Raw genomic sequence first — 21254 nt, forward strand, 5'->3', positions numbered from 1 at the left:
CAATCTTTTAAAGCTATTCAGAGTTTTGTTTCACTTTTTCACATTCCAATTTCCCAGAATTGCTTAGCACATGAGCTGGATAGCAGTTGAGTTGAATGAGTTTGTTCCACACTTGTGTATTATTGTGATATTTAAACAAACTCCTTAGTCATCCTTCTTTGTGTTTAGCTTCTAGCAGGTGACAGACATTTTGGGACAGAACATGTAAAATCCAGTGTCTTGTTTTGAACAGCCTAAGATTTGGCGGTGTCATTTTCAGCCAATATTCCACACACTGGAATTCCTCTACTTTATAACTTGACAACACACATTCATTTAATAGTTAAAATGATGGAAATGGCATATAGTGACGAGAGTAAATCCCATCTCATCCATCTATCTTTTCATCTGAACAAGCCACAACAACTGACAGCACATTTTAACAATTGCTTGGTTTCTGGTTTCACATCCACACAGCTGTATATTAAATTTCAGATATCTTTGGAATTGACTGTGATGCTGCATATTATTTTCACTTTCAGTTCAAACGCTAAGCAGAGATAATACATCCGTGCCCCCTTACGTAAGGAAAATATATTTACCAATATATTACTTGAAATATATTATAATATATTGTTAATATTTTGATGGTACATATATACAATATATGTAATATATTGCAGTATATTGCAAAATATACAAATGATTGCCGCTTTCGATATATTGCAATATATTGGAAAATATAAATATTAAATCCCATATATGGGAATATATCGCCTAATGTATTACATGATATTTTCCAATATACTGCAATATATTTTTGTTTCGTAAGGGCCACAAATTTCTACGGATGGCGATTATTTTATAATCATAAAATCACTATTGTATTTAATAAACAAGTGCAGTTACTAATGATATTGCACATTTTGTCTCTTGGAAATGTACACTTGACAGTAAAGCACTGAGTTTGAGTTTGGGTGCAGATGTAGATTTACTTTCATTAAAGGGGCACTTCAGCGCTGGGAAGATGAATGTGTATTTAAACTGGATCGTTTATGTAGTAGAAATGTGAAATTATTTTTGAATTTGGTGCCTTCTGGACCGAGAAAAAACAGAACATTTATTTTTGTCTCATGTGGATGAAAGACAACAACTCCCAGAATGCACTTGCTTCGCTGCCCAACGAGGCCACTCCCAAAGTCACGCCTACTGGTTATCACTTGCCCACCGCGACACCGCCCAACGTCGTTTTGATATTCATAGTAATAAAATGATTTCATTCAGTTAGAGAATAGACTCTACAATTAAAAACTGAACGTGTCTTTTCAATAAAGTGTGAGTGAGCCGAACGAAAGACACGTCACAGACGCAGCAGGAGTCAGATTTAATTCATCACGAGAAAAGAGAAGAGCTGAGCTGAGCTGAGGTAAGCGCGGCATCATTCTCGACGCGTTATCAGATCATGCCTATGGAAGCTTTCATAGGAATTAATTGAAAAGTTGAAACACCGCTCCGTTATGAATGCCCGAGCCGAGCGGCCATGTGCATTTACATTCTGTGAGTGAGATCCCACCCTCTATGGGCAGGTTGAAAACATGCAGAACTAGTTCCTGTAGTCTCTAGCCTCTGGCCAAAAAAATCCTCAGATGATGCAAAATGATGATATTTGCGTCATCTCAGGATGTTTTCCAGAAATAAAATGCATAATTCTCTCATCTCAGGGGGATATGAGGGAGGAAAGTACCATAATTCCAATATACTACCAGGTTTCTACTGATACAAAGCTTAATGCTAAATCACTGAAGTAAACCTTTAACAACAGTACAGTATATACAAATTATAAATACCTAATTTTTTAAGCGAAAAAAAAATAATATTCTATGTTAGAACAGTGAAATTTCAGTTAAATACAGTTGTTCTTCCACAATCTGCATACATTTGTACATTGGTTTGTAGCTATGTAGTTTCTATAAAACTATGAAATTACAACACATTTAGTATAAATACAAATGTAAAAAAAAACTGCCAATACTTAATAACAAATATACAGAGCCCCTAAAAGGACAAAACATATTTGTCAATGCTTTTGCGTTCTCTTGCTTTCACAAAGTTTCTTGGAAGAATGCAAAACGTTATGTGAGCGAATACAAAGTTTTTTCTTGGGGAAAACGCAAAGGTATTGTGAGCAAGCGCAAAGTTTCTCCGGGGAACGCAAATGTTTTGCGAGCGAACATACCATTTCTCAGGAGAACATAAAACGTTTTGCGAGCAAATGCAAAGTTTCTTGGGGAGTGCAACGTTTTTTGTGGGGGAACGCAATGGTTTTGAGAGCGAACACAAAGTTTTTATGAGCGAGCGCACAGTGTCTCGGGGAATACAAAGTGAACATAAAGTTTCTTAAGGAACGCAAAACGTTTTGCGAGAGAATGCAACGTTTTTGTGGGGGAACGCAAAAAAGGAACGCAAAGTTTCTCTTGGAAACGGAAAGGTTTTGAGAGCGAACGTAAAGTTTCTTGGGGGAACACAAAGGTTTTGTAAGTGTAGTTGCAATAAACCATGTTGTTCTTGGGCAAAGAATTGACTCGGGTCTTCGTTTAAATTTCAATGTTTACTTAAATGTTCTTGTACAATAAACAGAAATAAAATAAACTCCGGTCAAAAAACTGTGTAGCTCCGTCTTTCTTTCTTTCTTTCTTAGGGGAGCTGAAACAAAACGCGCCAAGGCCGTCCAATAATAAAACGGAGCAAACCATTACAGAATAAACATGGGGGTGTTTAACGAATATACACAAATCCAAACACATTAAAATTATATCTTATTCGTTGCATTTCTAACTTTAATGTTAAATTGAATTATTCAAATAATGGCTCTTATAGTAATTCAATTCAATTCAATTCAAATTTATTTGTATAGCGCTTTTCACAATACACATTGTTTCAAAGCAGCTTCACAGAAAGTGCATTTCATAAATGTACATTGAAAAATGTTAGAAAAGAGAATGTTAAAGAAAAAATGTTAGGATAAGTTAATCAATCATGTATTATTTTAGGCCATAACAACGCTGGCGTTGAGTCGTCTCTTCACAGGCGTCGAGTCGTCTCATCACAGGTGTCGGGGCATCTGAAGTCTCCATCAGAGGCTGGATACAAACTGGAAAAAAGTAAGCAAACGCAAAGTTTCTCGGGGGAACGCAAAGTGTACATAAAGTTTCTCAGGGGAACGCAAAACGTTTTGCGAGCGAATGTAAAGTTTCTCGAGGAGCGCTACGTTTTTGTGGGGGAACGCAAAACGTTTTACGAGCGAATTCAAAGTTTCTCTGGGGAACGCAAAGGTTTTGCGAGCAAATGCAAAGGTTCTCGTGGGAACACAAAAGGTTTTGCGAGTGAATGAAAAGTTTCTTGAGGGAACGCAAAACATTTGCGAGAGAATGCAAAACCATTGACTTATTAATTTTCCTCCAGTCTAATTTTTTTTTTTCAGAATTCCAGAATTAAGTGGCAAAGTCACAATTGAGATTGTCCGCTACTAAATGTACCTGCTTTGAGCTTGTGGAATATTCCGTGAAGTTTCAGCCAATCAAAATGATAGTGTCTAAAGCGATAGTGTGGCGTTAGAGAACAGATTTTTGCTCTCTTTACTCCCAAAGTCACTGGGTAGTCCCTTTTGTCTTGTCACCTTTGTGCTGTCTGGTTAGTTGGGTATCTCTGGCCACTGTCATCACCTTATATATTTGGCATATGCTCCGAATGCGAGTGCATGAACAGTGATGATTCATTGAATCCAGTCTAAAGGATGCTTTTCGGGAGTTTCACAATGTGCAGCCTACGTCATTGAGCAGACAGGGATCTTAGCGGGAGTTGACCATGCGCCAGTGTTGATAGAAGGTTAAATTGTTCTGCAGCTATAAGCCAGACTGCTGGTGCCTCCTTCCTTCTGATAGTATGTCACACACTTGGCAGGCAAACGTCAGCAGGATGGGACGAGATAAAGTCGTCTTTTGATGAGCTAGAGCTTTTTGGGGGCATTGCATTGTAACAGTGTCGGTTTGCTCACTCCTGATGTCATGCACGTAGTGGACATCTTGTTATATAGTTATTTGAGAAACTTTGTCATGTTAGATAATCTAGTGGCTTTTGGGGAGTTTGAAGGCCAAAATGCCCACTTATAACCCTTGAAAAACAATATTCTGTACTCAAACGATAGCGTCTGTGTTTGATGTTGGGAAAGCTGCAATTGATAAGGGATCACCTGGCATCCTGAGCCTAGCTCAGCGTCCTGGCAGTCCTTGAAGCAAATTATATCAGCAGGGCTTTGCAAAACATCCTGTCCCTGGAAATAGCCAGGATTTAGGGAAGAACTGTAGAAAACGACTCTGAAAGAAGCAATCATATTGCGATAGATGGATTGCCAGAGTTGGATGTGATGAGGGGGAATCTGAGTTCTACTGTCGGTCATCTGACCGTTGGCTCCAGGAGTTTCACCCCATCCATTTTGTCCCCCCCAATGTGCCCTATATTTGCACCACTTACCTTTATCTGTTTAAATTCCCAAACCCATTCATACATTTCCTGGTCAGGCCCACAAACACAAGTGCAGATCAATGGAGTTCACGCATTAGTGCACAGATAAGCGGCGGTCTGCTTTGTTATGAGCCTCTGATTTCAAATGGCACTTAACTTCTCTGCGCCATTCCTGGAGTATTTTGGTGTGATAATCACTTGAGATAGTATGCGACTGTTTGTTGTCCCTTGAAATTTGCTCCTAGTCATCCCAACCAAGAACTTGTGTGACCTCACCACCTGATTTTCAAAGGCATTAACAGAGATATCTGCAGGGTCTGTGTACAGAATAAGGTGTTTATTTAGCCATTTAAAGGGATAGTTCGGCCAAAAATGTACATTATCCTATAATTTACTTAACCTCAAGTCACCCTAGGTGTATATGGCATTCTTCCAGACGAATACAATCGGAGTTATATTAAAACATGTGTGGCTCTTCCAGCTTTATAAAGCTTTAGAAAGGCAGCCCAAAATTTGAAGACCAAAAAAGTGCGGCGGACTGCCTTCCGTATTCAACTTACGAAGAAAGTGTAACGCCTCTCGCAGTTCAAAACGCTTACGCTACGTCCGACGTCATCGTCGCACCAGTTATGCATTTGAATAAGGAAGGTGGTCCGCCGGAAGCTAGATATTTTACTTTACAACGTGTTAAATATGGAGATTTATCTTACAAAAACCCATCAATTTGCTTCAGAAGGCCTTTGTTAACCTCCCGGAGCCATGTGGAGCACTTTTATAATGGATGGATGCACTTTTCTGGGGGTGAAAACTTTTTGAATTTAAATATCAAGTTAAGTTGTACTTAATTTGTTTTCCGGGAAACATGCAAGTATCTTCTGGTGCTTCCAAAGGACAGTACTAAATGAACATGAAAAAATATTAAACAAATATTATATAATCTATAAGATATTTAAACAAAATAAGAAAAAATCTGGACATCTTCATCCTGTTCAAAAGTTTTCACCCCCGGTATATCATCTTATTCAGGACAGTACTAAATAAGTAATAAACTTTTGAATGATCCCTCTTATCCAAATTCAAATCCTTCACATTTTTGTGGATTTTGCAATGGGTATGTAAACTTTTGAGCACAACTGACCACAATGCAGAGTTCAATGCATAGTTTAATCCATATGTTAATGTTGACTCAGCCAGACTCTTGGCCATGTTCTCGCCAAGTGCAATGCCTGCAATGAAGTATGCCTCTTTTTGGCCATGATGACCCTGAAGCAAAGGAAGCCGAGGCACTTCCCTGCTGCTTGTGTGTTTGTTTCTCTTCCTTATCTCAACCTGCCGTGCTCACTTTATCCCGGCTCTCGTCATGTTCTCTGAAAGGTTTGCGTATTAAGATGTTCTGGATGGCTGGCTGTGTATTATTCCTCTCGGGGACTTTGAAGGTGCGAGTCAAACAGCATCTAAGGTCACTGCAGGACGCTTTACTAATCACTACAAGCTGCTGGCATGAGGAAGGAGGCCGGTGGGCATATTTCAGTTTTATTTAGAGGAGATTCCTTTCTGGCTGAGGATGGGAGGTTTTTAACTCTTTCCCCACCAGCATTTTTCGATCATTTTCACAAAAGTTTCATGGCCCCCAGAATATTTCATTGTATGAATATCTGAACATACAACTTATCAAAATAAAGAAAGAGCCTCTGCTTTTAAACAAACAGACCCATTTTATTTTAGCTTAATCCATTCTTTTTTTTCAACAATTGAATATGGGTAGCCCAAGTTTAAAAAAACATTTTGAGCTAAAATCTGGGAATATCGTGTTTTTGTCAAAGACTATCAAAATGGGATTCAGAACGATGATCAAACACAGATGGAGTCCATCAACACCCCAAAGCTCTAATGTTGATGATCGCGTTATTTTACATATGCATCTGCTTACATATGATATTGCTTGTTTCTGCTTCTTCTTCGGCAGTGTTTTGATCAGGAGATTCTGTATTCTTTCAGAAGATGTGTAACAGCGCCCCTACCGTATAACAAGGAAATCATGGAAAGCCGGAAAAATCGACTAATGGCAGGGAAAGAGTTAGGGGGGGGGGGGGGGTCTAATGCTATTTCATGAATTCTGACTTATTTAGACTGTTAAAGAGTTGATTCTCATGCTAAATATGGCCAACATTTCAAAAAACGAGTTCGATGTATGACAGAGTATATCTGTGCCAAATACACTCCTTCAGGATTTGAATATGTTTCGGAAAGTTTTTTCGAGTTTGGCCCTGTATGACATTATAAAGGGCGGAATTCCTTGTATGGGCACTTCTCCCGGATGAGTGCACACACACACACACACACACACATCAACCAGAGTGAGAGCAAGAGCGTGCCCATCAACAAGCTTTTTTCGGATTACAGAAGCCGTTGGCGGCGCTGGCATTGTGTTATAGAGCACAAAATCAACAATGTCACTAAAGAAGTGTGTTTCTGGTTGTGAGGAAAAGATCACCTTGTTCAGCTTCCCAAATAACCCAGCACTAAGGGTACAGTGGATGCAGTTTGTTTTTCTGGAGTTCTGCAAGTGTGTGTGTTCATTTCCGGTCATGAGTGGAAACCGCGGGCGATGAGTGAAACTGCATCAAATGTGTGTGTTTTGTTGGCAATCGGCGCTTAAGTGCATTTAATGTGATCAACACCAATGTTTAGTTAATTGAAAGTTATCCAGGGATAATGCCATGATGTGTGTGTGCTCATGACTCTTTAGCTCCACCTACTGTACGCCTCCATGAAAGAATCGGTACAGCATATCTGTCTTTTATAAATATGATAAAACTAAAGACTCTTCGGAGATATGAAGGATGCAATACTACTCTATAGGTACTCAATTATTAAAACGAGACTGGTAGAAACTGTGTGTTATGTACCCTTTAACACATCAAAAGTTAGGTTTTCATTTTAAGCTCTCAAGTTTGGTGAACTACACTCTAAAAATGCTGGGTTAAAAACAACCCATGTTTGGTTGAAAATGGACAAACCCAGCGATTGGGTTGTTTTAAGCAAACATTTAACCCAACCCCTAGGTTAAAACAACCCAGTTGCTGGGTTTGTCCATTTTCAACCCAACTTGGGTTGTTTTTAACCCAGCATTTTTAGAGTGTAGAAGGACTTAACCTTGTAATGTTAGCTTGTCAGTTTTTGCCTCACTGATGACTTTTACTTATGATCATATGGTTAGAAATCGCTAATCATTGCATTTCGACACATAGCTTGTTTTGCACCTACAAAATTTGTTGTTTGAAACCATTTTCACTCTGAAATTTCTAGTAGATTTCACACACAAAAAACCCTGCATGTAACACATTGAATTAAAGTAAAATTTCTTATATAACATACTCCAATAATCTTTATTTTATTTACAGCCTCGGCAAATCTTCCATTTTACATTTAAATAACACAACAGGTTTTAATAAAATAATAAAGCCAACAATTCTAAACACCCAAATTCAGATTCTCAGTCCCTTTTAAGATGTATGAGGGACAACCTGAATTCAGTGGGTTCTTGTTTGCATTCCCAACACCCAAAACTGTGCCAAGGTAATAAATGTGCGCAGGGGAACTCCTCCAGGGGCCGGCCTGCAGTCGTGGCGGTAGCAAATGTGTGTCTCTTACCTTTTTATAAGACATAATTATCAACGCATGTTGGTTTTCACCCTGCAAAGTTTACGGCTATAAAACCACATCTCCAAACGAGCTTTTCAGTTTTCCAAATTCTTTCCTTTAATCTAAACTGTTTTAGGGAAAAGTGTCAATGAAGTGCCAAGCGTGCAAGATTGAGGCAAGATTGCTGTTTCTGCAGCAAAAAATGGGTGAGAGAGTTTCCGAGAGTTTCACAACAAGGTTTCCCCTATCGAGGCTGAGACTGAAGGCTGTGCTTCCCATGACTCCACTTTCCACATGTTTAATGGCCTGAGCACACGAGGACCAGGTCGAACTGAAGGAAACGCTACGGACGCAACAGCGAACCAATGTTCAATACATAGCTAACTTTATTTAACTCTTTCCACATCAGTTTTTTTTTTAAATTTCGTTTTTTATCATTTTCGCAATATCTTAACATGCAATATATCAAAAGAAAGAGTAGAGCCTCTGCTCTGTTTCATAAAAAAAGCAACATTTTGAGCAAAAATCGTGACTCCATCCAGATGAGATTCAGAGCGATGATCAAAACACAGATGGAGTAGATGGAGTCCATCAACACCCCAAAGCTTCACAGTCCTAGAGCTCATCCTGGGGCGACATTTCATTCCGTAACATTAGACAGTTTTGATTTAAATGCCGTTTAATGTTGATGATTGCGTTATTATTGCTTGTTTCTGCTTCTTCTTCACCTGTGTTTTGATCAGGAGATTCAGTACTCGTTCAGAAGATGTGTAACAGCGCCCCCTACCATATAACAGTGAAAACATGGAAAGAGTTGATGATTAATTGTAAAACTTTACAATAAAGTCTCATTTCTTAACATTAGTTAATGCATTAGTTAACATGACCTAACTATGAGCAATATACAGTCAAACCAAAATGTATTCAGACACATTTTCTCACATTATCACAGTTCAGACAGGTCCACTTAAGTCAAAAACACCATAGACAAACTTTTAGTCAACTTTTTATTGGCATATTTTGCTAAATTTTATATTCGATATGGCTCTGTTCTAAATTCCCCATCCTTTTCATGAGCTCCATGAAATGCCAAGACAGGGAACAGCAGCAGATTCTGGGGACAACCTCCCATTTTTTAAACTGGGAGGGCAGCGTAAATCCCCTATTGGGAACAGAGCATGCATCAATGACAACAGAGAGACATTGATTAAGTTAAACAATGTGTTACGTTACTTTTGCGTTACTTTTTCTCACCTGGGCTGGGCTTGTTTTTATTTTTGTTTTTTTTTTATAACAAAAAAGTTATATTTTTGTGCAAAGGGAAAGACCTCTTATACCAAAATTGAAATAATAAGCCTCAGGCTGAGGTAAAAATGCAGATTCCTGCATGACCAGTAGAGGGCGCAGTTCTGGATAACGGGAGAATAGGATGCAGGAGAAAAAATATTTACCAATAAAAAGTAAAAATATAGTAATTTTCATCATCAAAGGTCAGCAGCAAGACATTGGTAAATTAAATATAAAGGTAGATTAAATGCATAAAAATTGTTGTTTTATTTAACATTAAATTATTGGAGGTTTGCATAGTACTGATTTTATTCATTTTGAGGAGTACTGAATCTTTATTGCGCAAGTGAGATAAAAAAATGCTCACATTTAGTCTAGAACTATAAACATCATGTTTACACACACACCTCTGCACTTATTTTTCTCAACATGGGGCAGGAGAGCAGTGAAAAAGTAACTTGCGTTACTTTTTTGAAAAAGTAACTCAGATATTTTGTTGTAAATTTGAAAAGTAGTGCGTTACTTTACTAGTTACTTGGAAAAAGTAATATTATTACGTAACTCAAGTTAATTGTAATGCGTTTCCCCCAACACTGGTTTTGACTGTATGTTAGTTTATAAAAACACAATAGTTAATTTGTACAAATGAGGAGCGCAATAGACAGTATAACAAACGACTGCTGCTTCTCAAACAATAACCAAATGTCATTTGCCTTCTCCCTCAGTTTTGAATGTAATAAATCACGGTCTTCGAAACGACGTGACGTGCGTGTCTGAGCCCCAGTGCAGACCAACATTATTCTGGTCTGTTGTGAAGCTCTCCGTCTGCGCCCCGATCCCCAGCCCCTTCCACTGCAGTCTGACACATACGTGCGTTCTGCCAGGCGCCCTGCAGAGGTGGGGGGTCGTGCGGCGTGACGTCAGGGAACTGTGTGTGTGTGTGTGTGTATGTGTGTGTGTGTGTGTTCTGGACTGGCCTCTGCCCCATGCTGACATTCCCAGCCACCATCGATGAGCCCCAGATGTGGCAGCTGGTCCAGCCACCCTAGGGTCAAGGGCAGAGGAAACCATGTTAAATTTGCCACCCACATCTTAGTCTGATGGTGCGATAAAGAAAGGGTGCTAAACGAGAACTGGGAAAAGGTTGTGTGTGTCGTGAGATGGGAGGAACGGGGACGATTGGAAAAGAAGTTCTGAAAAGTACTTAGGCTGGTTGATAACGATCCCCTGAGCTGGTTTGGGGCACTTGTCGGCTGCTCAGGATGGGCCAGTAAATGACCTTAGGGTGTTTTTTCAGCAAGGTTAGCAAAAGCCAATCTGAATGTGTCCGAACGTGAGGGAAGGCACACGGGAGCACAGGAAATGCCATGCGGGGCAATGACGGCTGGTTTTGATATGTGTCCAGTTCATGCTTGTAAAAGCGTCACAGGTAAATGGCTCTGGAAAGACTAAGTGCTGCGCACACAAACATGTTTTGTTTTCATTACTTAGTCATACATGCCATTTCCGTCAGGATCACACGGCTGAAATGTTGGAAACACTTTCTCTAAAGCCCATGCTTGTAGGGAATTATAGCTCCATTTATACTTATTTATAAGTATTAGTATTCTATAAATATATGTATAAAGACTCATTAAGACCTATACTGCATTACAACAACAGTTATAATTAAACTCTAAAAAAACGCTGGGTTAAAAACAACCCAAGTTGGGTTGAAAATGGACTAACCCAGCAATTGGGTTGTTTTTACCCAGAGGTTGAGTTAAATGTATGCTTAAAACAGCCCAATTGCTGGGTTAGTCCATTTTCAACCCAACTTGGGTTGTTTTTAACACAGCATTTTTTAGAGTGTATTCAAGAATAAATAGAATGATAACAATGATTATTATTATTATTATTATTATTATTATTATTATTATTATTATTATTATTATTATTATTATTATTATTATTATTATTATATTTTACAGAAAACAAATAGTTAGAAAGGTCTAAGGTTTTATTATAAAATATTAAATTATGATAAATAAATAAAAAACTGTGACTGCACTCTAAAAAATGCTGGGTTAAAAACAACCCAAGCTGGGTTGAAAATGAACTAACCCAGCAATTTGGTTGTTTTAACCCAGTGAATGGGTCGTTTTAACCAAGTGGTTGGGTTAAATGTTTGCTTAAAACAACCCAATCTCTGGCTTAAAACAACCCGATTGCTGGATTAGTCCATTTTCAACCCAACTTGGGTTGTTTTTAACCCAGGATTTTTTAGAGTGTATTTAAGAATAAATATAATAATAACAATTATTACTATTATTATTATTATATTTTACAGAAAACATATAGTTAGAAAGGTCTAAGGGTTTATTATGAAATATTAAATTATGATAAATAAATAAAAAACTGTGACTGCACTCTAAAAAATGCTGGGTTAAAAACAACCCAAGTTGGGTTGAAAATGGACTAACCCAGCAATTTGGTTATTTTAACCCAGTGAATGGGTCATTTTAACCCAGCGGTTGGGTTAAATGTTTGCTTAAAACAACCCAATCTCTGGGTTAAAACAACCCGATTGCTGGATTAGTCCATTTTCAACCCAACTTGGGCTGTTTTTAACCCAGCATTTTTTAGAGTGTACATTCATACAGGGCTGTACGTTATCTTCATTTGCACATCGCACTGGTGCTACAGAGGTTGAAAGTTTTGTAGCACCGGCCAAACATTTGTAGCACATGTATAAAACGTCTGTTACCATGTCTGAAAAATGCAAAACATGCTATAAAATACAAAACAGTGTACTCTCTAAAAAAAATGCTGGGTTAAAAACAACCCAATTGCAGGGTTAGTCCATTTTCAACCCAACTTGGGTTGTTTTTAACCCAGCATTTTTTAGAGTGTGTAATGTCTGTGCGTAATTTTTGTCAGGAGATCTTATGCATCCAATGAGAGAGAGAAAAAGAGAACTGGAGCTACACTTCTCTACACAGCAAATCACTTTACAGAATATAATAAAACAATATCATTTTCTGCCTCATTCTGTGATGTGAAGCACATCCCATCTCAAAAGTAGGTTGTTTCAAACACTCAACAGGTTTGTAAACGCTTCTCATTACAAGTTTGGAAAGATGTTTGGCACATGTTGCCTTTGGCTTTTCGCAGCGTTGGTCTGGTTTCACACTCAACTTGATTCTATCGAACCCTGGTGCATTTACGTTCATCTTACGTCATCGCAAATGTGCACGGCGCATGATGGAAAACGGGTAAATATACTGTGCTTTTTATTAATTTGGTGCTATTATGCGCAGCTGAGTGAACGACACTTCGGTTTACTGTACGTCATGCATTTGCTTTTTCAATGCACATGCTCATAATCCATTATACACTGATTTATGAGTATTAATTAGTCAGTTGTATGGCTCCATGAATGTATTTATGAAGATGCGACCTGCATTGCTAATATGTTATAATATTATAGTTACAATGACTTTTTAGTCATTCAGATTTATTTCTGTCAAATAAGAGAATATTGTTATTAATATCCGTACTGTGTTCTTATAAATACTTATTGCAATAATAATACAGTTACTAACATCTATAAATGCATTATTGATGGAATAATGAAAACATTGGATGCAGTTTTCCTAAAGCGAATGTTAAAAATGGGGCTCATTATACATTTTAAGTTGTTTACTTGAATGTAATGCACAATAATTCTTGCAATAAATAATGAAAAAAACAGAAATCATTAATACAAACGGTTGAATTTTTCAGTTTTTTTATGATACATACTAGCAAAACACTGTTATTATTACTAATAATTATTACTAATATTAATGTAACTATAACTGTTGTTATAATGCAGTATAGGTCTTAATGAGTCTTTATAAATATATTTATAGAATAGTATTACTTACTCATTAATAAGTATAAATGGAGCTATAATTCATTATACGCATGGGCTTCAGAGAAAGTGTTACCGGAATCTTTTTCTCAGTGTACACTCTAAAAAATGCTGGGTTAAAAACAACCCAAGTTGGGTTGAAAATGGACTAACCCAGCATTTGGGTTGTTTTAACCCAGCGATTGGGTTGTTTTAGACAAACGTTTAACCCAACCGCTGGGTTAAAACGACCCATTCACTGGGTTAAAACAACACAATTGCAGGGTTAAAACAACCCATTCAGTGGGTTAAAACAACCCAATTGCGGTTGGGTTAAATGTTTGCTTAAAACAACCCAATTGCTGGGTTAAAACAACCCATTCACTGGGTTAAAACAACCCAATTGCAGGGTTAAAAGAACCCATTCATTGGGTTAAAACAACCCAATTGTGGTTGGGTTAAAAGTTTACTTAAAACAACCCAATTGATGGGTTAAAACAACCCAATTGCAGTTGGGTCAAATGTTTGCTTGAAACAACCCAATGGCTGTGTTAAAACAACCCAATTGCTGGGTTAAAACAACCCAATAGCTGGGTAAAAACAACCAAATCACGGCTATAATTCATTATACGCATGGGCTTCAGAGAAAGTGTTACCGGAATCTTTTTCTCAGGGTACACTCTAAAAAATGTAACCAGCAATTGGGTTGTTTTAACCCAGCGATTGGGTTGTTTTAAGCAAACATTTAACCCAACCGCTGGGTTAAAACAACCCATTCACTGAGTTAAAACAACCCAATTGCTGGTTTAAAACAACCCTTTCACTGGGTTAAAACAACCCATTCACTGGGTTAAAACAACCCAATTGCGGTTGGGTTAAATGTGGGCTTAAAACAACCCAATCGCTGGGTTAAAATGACCCATTCACTGGGTTAAAACAACCCAATTGCGGTTGGGTTAAATGTGGGCTTAAAACAACCCAATCGCTGGGTTAAAATGACCCATTCACTGGGTTAAAACAACCCATTCACTGAGTTAAAACAACCCAATTGCTGGTTTAAAACAACCCTTTCACTGGGTTAAAACAACCCATTCACTGGGTTAAAACAACCCAATTGCGGTTGGGTTAAATGTGGGCTTAAAACAACCCAACCGCTGGGTTAAAATGACCCATTCACTGGGTTAAAACAACCCATTCACTGGGTTAATACAACCCAGTCACTGGGTTAAAACAACCCAATTGCGGTTGGGTTAAATGTTTGTTTAAAACAACCCAATTTCTGCGTTAAAACAACCCAATCGCTGGGTTAAAACAACCCAATTGATGGGTTAGTCCATTTTCAACCCAACTTTGGTTATTTTTAACCCAGCATCTTTTAGACGGTATGTATACACGACAGTGATGTACTAAAAACAGACGGCAACGTTGTCAAAACCCCCCAAAACAGCCCATGAACACTTAATATGCATGCGCATGGCGCCACCATTTGCACAAATTAATGATTTTGTTGTTTACATGGAGGCATCATTTTCAAAACCTTGCACTTTAAAAGCCCTTTTCAAAAGCTTGTGTTTTCAGCCCCCCCAAAATGCCGTCGTCATGTAAATTAACGGCCAAAATGCAGAAAAAGTTGAAAACTCAATCACTTTTGTCTTGTTGTAAACATATCTTAACATCCTTACATTTATTTAAGAAACAAAACCATGTGAGATAACAAGGGCCCCATTTACACTGCATGGTTCAAGTGACCCAATTCCGATTTTTCCCTCTCATGTGGCACAGATCGGATATGACATGTGAACGTGTAAGCAGGAAAAAAAACGCATGAAATCCGATATCCCCAGTTCGGATTCAGGCCTCACTCATATGTGGTAATAAATCCGATATGATTCGGATACGTGCATTTGCGTCTGCCATGTGTTCCCCAGTAAATGCGAGTCGTACGTTTTGCTGACCTTTAAAGAGAGTGCGGAAAGCAAAACATTGAATAATCATTTCATCTGTATCCATTGCGTCCATTGCATATCATGCCGTTTTACTTCCTTTTCCGGGCCAGAACGTCTTGGGCTGTTTCGCCAGTGTATTGTTTAAATGCAAATATCGGATGTTTTAAAAGATGATAAGTGGGCTGTCAAAAAAAATCGGATATGGTCAACAAATCGGAATTGTGCATCAAAACCTGCAGTGTAAATGTTACCGTTAACTAAGATTAAAACTATTAAAAGTTGTTTTCTGTAACTGAAGTAAAGCTACAAATTAATTCAACAATAAATATTAGAAGAAAAGCTTAAATGTGAATATGAGAAATATTGCCTTGGCAAATAGCTGAAATAAATAAGTTTAAATTGAAGTACTGAGATAACTAGAATAAAAGTAAATAAAAGCAAATAAAAATGACTAAAGCACACAAAAGGACTAAAAAAACAAACAAACTGAATATATAAAAAAAGCTACGTCAAAATGTTAACAAATATAATACTAAAATAACACTGAATTTTTGATAAAGTATCTGAATATTATTTGGATTTCTAATTAATATTATATCATATTAAATTAAGCAATTAAATAAAATTAAATTGGGTAACATGCCTGCAAAACGTTATTGTTGGTTCCTCAGACCATCAAAATAGCATATTATTATGCAGCTCCCTGGTATACTTTCATACTTTGTATTCATTTATTATAATATTCCAAGGCAACACTTTATTTTAAGGTGATGTAGTAACACGTTTCTACAGGGCGACCAATTTTTTTCCGAAGTTACTAGCCACTCAGCATTTTCACTGGCCACAATTTTGACATCAATACCATGGGGAAAAACTGCGTATGGATATTTTTAATATCCTAATTTGGCAGCATGTTATTAGGCTGCTGTCACTTTAAGACCTGACGCACGGATCCATTACAATGTTACACATGCGTTTTCTTTCTCACTGTAAAAAAAGAAAAGTTGACATAACTTAAAACTGTAAGGCAACTTGCTGCACAGCTTTTTTTGAGTTTACTCAAAGTAGTTCACTTAAATCAATAAACTGAGTAAGGTAACATGTCTTCCAATTTAAGATCTTTTGTTCAGCTGAATGAGTTTTTATAGTTTTTTGATTTTGTGTTGAAAATAGTTTAGTATGTCACCATGATGGTGATCAGTGTTTTCTTTAGTTGGGCAGTCTGACGACTTTGTAATGTTAGTGTTTCTCTGGCTGCTGTAACTGAGTTTGAAAACACAATCAGATGCTGTCGGCTGCACGATGATAACAATATAATCATTGTGTAGTGGCTTAATTCACTGATTTTATGACTGAGTTTAATATGAGCAATATACTATTAACTTTGTTTTATTGCGATTCTAGAAAAGATCCAGCACGGTTTTAATCAGAAAAGCTGAATAAGGTTTAAAACAGATTGTACACTAAGCACTTTGACCTTCTGTGAGATTCACTCCCAAAGACATCAAGAATCAGCCTATGAATCTCAACAATGGTGACATGCTTCATGCCCCAATGCATTCTGGGAGTCATGGATGAGTTTTGCATGATGCACCCAGAATGCATTGTTAACTTGTTGCAACTTGGATGCTTGTTAACTCACATTTACAAATCTAATTTACAATTAATACTAAGTTGGTCCAACGATTGTTGAACCAACTTCTTTTCACTGGTTAAGCCAACGTTTTTGCATTTTATTGTTCAGTTAACTAAAACATAATCATTAGTCTAAATATGTGTGAGTTGGAGTTTTACTAGCCTGACGTTGTCATACTCCATTCTAGTCAAAATATGAGTTGGATACTGCTCCGTTGGGCTGTGATTATGGGGCGTTTCAACCGAACCAGGAAAGACCTTAAATGGATAGACCTACAACCAATCAGAGCAATGGAGTGATGCATAACGTTAGTTGTCAAATGCCAACAGAACTCAACTGCACACAGTGATGTGCTGTTTTTCCATGTCCGCGGGTTGAAGCGACCCCAATTATGTGAAATTTAGACCCAGGAACCCCGGCAACCCTGCCAAAAAAACATATTTTACCCCCCAAATGCTCCCCACCCTCCCCTGGGAAGCTATTGGACTTGTTTTGGGCTAGTTTTGAGTAGCAATTGGGTGGGTTTTGTTGTGAAAACTTGGCAACCCTGTGCCCGCATGCTGGAATAAGTAAGTGTAAACGATGTTTGCCATTGTTGTAAAAAGAATTTAAGGATACAGGGAGTACTTACCAACACGATCATCATTTTTGAGAGAAATGGTGAAGGTGAATGCATATACGAACATGTTCTCCGTTTAGGATTAGAACAAGATCAACCCAAGCGCTCTTTGGTGACGTGGATGCTTACGTTACTGTTTATCATCTGTCCATCATGGTCTAAAGCCCGCCCTGATAATTTGATTGGTCCGAACAGCGTCTGTTCGGGGATAGTTAGTAGGGGATAGATCCACAACGGATCAAGTCCAGACCGAAGTTCCCGAACTCAAATGTTGTGGGCGGGGCTAAGTTCGGCTGGCATCCAGGCTAGATTTTTACAGTACATTCACTTAAAATGTTGACATTATTTTTTGTGTATTTGACCATTTTAAGCGCAATAAGCAGCGGAAAACAACTACATTTAGTGCTGAGAGGCGACTTTATGTGGTGCACTTTGGGTATGAGCAAAAAATCTGCGGGAATGAGTAAAATTATGTGCAATGCACACAATCTCACGGCAAAAATCAAGCACTGTAACACCAACAATATTCATCTGGAGCAAATACAACGGGTGTTAATTTCAAGCCCTGGTTTCTACATGTACTATAGTAATAACAGTTAATTGTGCATAATTACAAGTAACCAACCCTAACCGTAACTCTATAGTAAGTACATGTAGTTAATTGTACACAATAACTACGTCACCTTAAAATAAAGCGTAACCTATTCCAGTATTCACTGTCATCAATTGTACTAGTTTCAGGCCTCACACTGCAGACTCGCGCTCTTGTTTCATACAAACATTATTGATTGTAGTGAAGACCTTTTGAGAACTGGAGTATTAATATTACTGTAATATCGGTAGCATTTTCAACTTGTTGCCAGGTGGATTGTTTTGTACACTGTGATGGACATTTATGCCATTATTGTTGCTCCTGTTATGAGCATAACCACAACGAACTGTTACATTTCAACCTACATTCAGTTTCGTCCAGATTTCATACTGATGTGACCCTTTTTGCTGGTACAAACAGACAGGATATTACTCCACAAACGATGCTATGAATGAGAAAATCCACTTTGTTTTGCACCAAGATTAATTGGCATATGAATTCACGTCATGAACAAATCAGTCTGTCCGGCCGCTGTGGCTGAGACAAATCGCTAAGTGAATGCGCAAATGCGAACTGCACATATGGTCCTGGTTTTGAGCGACTGGAGATGCATTTTATCCAGAAAAGCAGCTGAGGCCTGCCTCGAGGGAGACGCACCGCAGCTGGTGTCACTGACGCACTGCCAACATTCAATTGTGACGTCAAGTGCCGAACGCCATTCAAATTCTATTTTCTATCCCTCCAAGGGGCTCGTCAATTTTCCAAGTCTTGACCGACGTCTTAACACGTGTGTTTCTTTTCTCCTTCAAGGTGATCCCGTTCCCCATGTCTTGCGATATCCGAAGAGAGTGCGCTTGCCGGGACCCCAAAGCCTTGGAGAACCGAAAGGGCGAGCCCTTGCACTCGCTCGGTTAAGACGCTCCACCAAGGCCGGTGCGCGGACTGGGACAGGATGAGATGTTCTTCCCAGAAATGCTGCTGCTTCACAGTTGTACCTCTCCTCTTATAGCTGTTCATCCTTTCCAAGTCTACCTGCTATCTCTTATAATACGTCTGGAAAAGGATCCCAATGCCATGACCCCCCTCCCAAAAAAAAAAGGACCAAAGCTGGTTTGTGTAGAAGCATCAACATCGCTCACGACACCCTCCCAACCCCCCCAAAAAATAAAGCAAGCGAACCGGGACAAAAATACGAGAGATGGCTTTCCATACCGTCGAATTTCCTGATGTGATTTGACCAAAGGCTGAAAAAACTCCACCGTTTAGGGGGCTTGATTTATTTTGCTTTGTCTCATGTTTTCGGACAAAGACTTGGTCCCGGTTGGCTGGAGAGCAATCACATGATCACAGGCCGTTTTTAAAGACTAATCACCCATTCTTTTGATGTTCCTACAATGAAGCAATTCGAAATCCATCAAATATAAATGCGCAATGGGGAACGGCTGCAGGTCCCGTCGCACACTATTTATGAAATAATTGTGATTTGAGGTTTATTTAAAATGCACACGGACAGATCCGTGAGAATGAATTGGTTTCTTTAGCATGGCTGCTGCTGCTGTTGTTGCTGCTACGATTGCTGCTAATTAGTCAAACAACAGACAACAGGAAAATGCAGGCCATGATCTAGTGTGTCGTCAGTCTGCCTTAACACTTACCTCTGATCAATATGACCGCCAACGACCGAAGACCTCCCATTACAGCGCCAGTGCTGAATCTGAACTCATCTGGTCAGAATGCATAATAGACACAATATATGAATGTAGAGGCCATTGTCATGAACCTTTTTATTTCATATAAAAGGTTAGTTCACCCAAAACCTGACAACTCCATCATTTACTCACCCTTGTGTTTATTTTGGCGTTTGAAAACATACAAAAAATAAGCATATCCACAGAATGAGTTCTTCTGAAGCCGTAGCTGTAGAGCCTGAAATGAAAGATTTCCATCTGCTGCCGCTCTCAAATGTCATTCTCTGGTTACAACACCCATGGGAGCCAATGACATTAAACCGCGGTGTGACGTCCAAAGGTGCCGTACTTAAACCTAACCTTTGGTCTGTTCCTCACACAAATCACACAGTACTATGGACTACTTTTCATTATTAAATCGACCCTGATAACCTAATACCGAAAACAAATGGAGATACTCATGCTATATGCCAGTCAAAACCACTTTGAAAAGGTGACTTACCGCACATGTGCCAACTTTTTAAACACGTGTAAGTGTTTTTAGCCCATTTGAAACAAGTTAAAATGCTGTGGGTGCTTGTGCCATGGATGTGCTGCCAAAAAAAAAAAACAGAAAATAATATAGCTTCAGCATAATCAGAATGACTTGATACACGCAAAATCACCATAAAACAACACTTTAATTAAAATGACTTAATGTATAGAGAAATGTACTTCAGCTGCCCAGCCAAAAAAATATTAATAATAGGTCGCTCTTTGGATTTAAATTCAAATTATTATTATTGCAGTGATTATTATGTTTGGCAATAGTTCTTCTAACCCTGATTGATGGAGTGTGCAACTTTTCATTTCTTAAACAACCATGTTTTTGGTCAAGATCGTGTTTTGGCAATGCAAGAGTCCAGCACTCTGTAAAGTCTCCTCCAGCACATCCCAAAGACTTTCAATGGTTCTTCATGCTCCCTCCCAATCATTCTTTCACAGTTTGAGTCTGATAAATCTTGACATTGTCATCCTGGAATATGGCCATGATGTGTCTTCCTACATGGGTGTTTAAAGGTGTCCTATTACGCTATTTTATGAAGTCTTGATTATGTTTTCGAGGTGTACTAGAATATGCTTTCATGCTTGATTGGTCAAAAACATTATTACAGCTCCTCTCTTTCCAGTCTGGCTCAAACACGTCGTTTCCGATGAAGCCCTCCTATCGAATTACGAAATGTGCTGTGATTGGTTAATTGGCCCTGTGTGTTGTGATTGGCACCACGTGTTCGGGAAATGTCCCGCCCCTTACCATAACCGTGAGTTTCATCTGCTCAAGTGTAAGTATTAAGGATGGCATCATTTTCAAAGCAATTCAAGCCGCATTCAGACTTAAGAATATTAACAAACAAAAGGATTGTCGAGAACGGATTTCATGGAAGGACTTTGCAGATTTCACAGGACATTTTAGATACGTTATACAAC

The 21254-nt window shown here is 38.5% G+C and overlaps 1 protein-coding gene across 1 annotated transcript in view; it reads left to right on the forward strand.

Moving 5' to 3' along the window:
• The window catches only part of pappaa (pregnancy-associated plasma protein A, pappalysin 1a), a gene marked incomplete at its 5' end in the record, with an annotated part of 160837 nt that extends 140452 nt beyond the window's left edge, over positions 1–20385 (forward strand). The window contains one exon of the mRNA XM_079815957.1: positions 18910–20385. Within this exon, the coding sequence (XP_079672083.1) occupies positions 18910–19014 (105 nt within the window). The 3' untranslated portion in view covers positions 19015–20385. The remainder of the gene's footprint in view (positions 1–18909) is intronic.
• Between the last annotated feature and the right edge of the window lie 869 nt (positions 20386–21254).

The sequence above is a fragment of the Gobio gobio genome, assembly GCF_949357685.1.
Source record: "Gobio gobio genome assembly, chromosome: 4".
Classification (NCBI taxonomy): Eukaryota; Metazoa; Chordata; class Actinopteri; order Cypriniformes; family Gobionidae; genus Gobio; species Gobio gobio.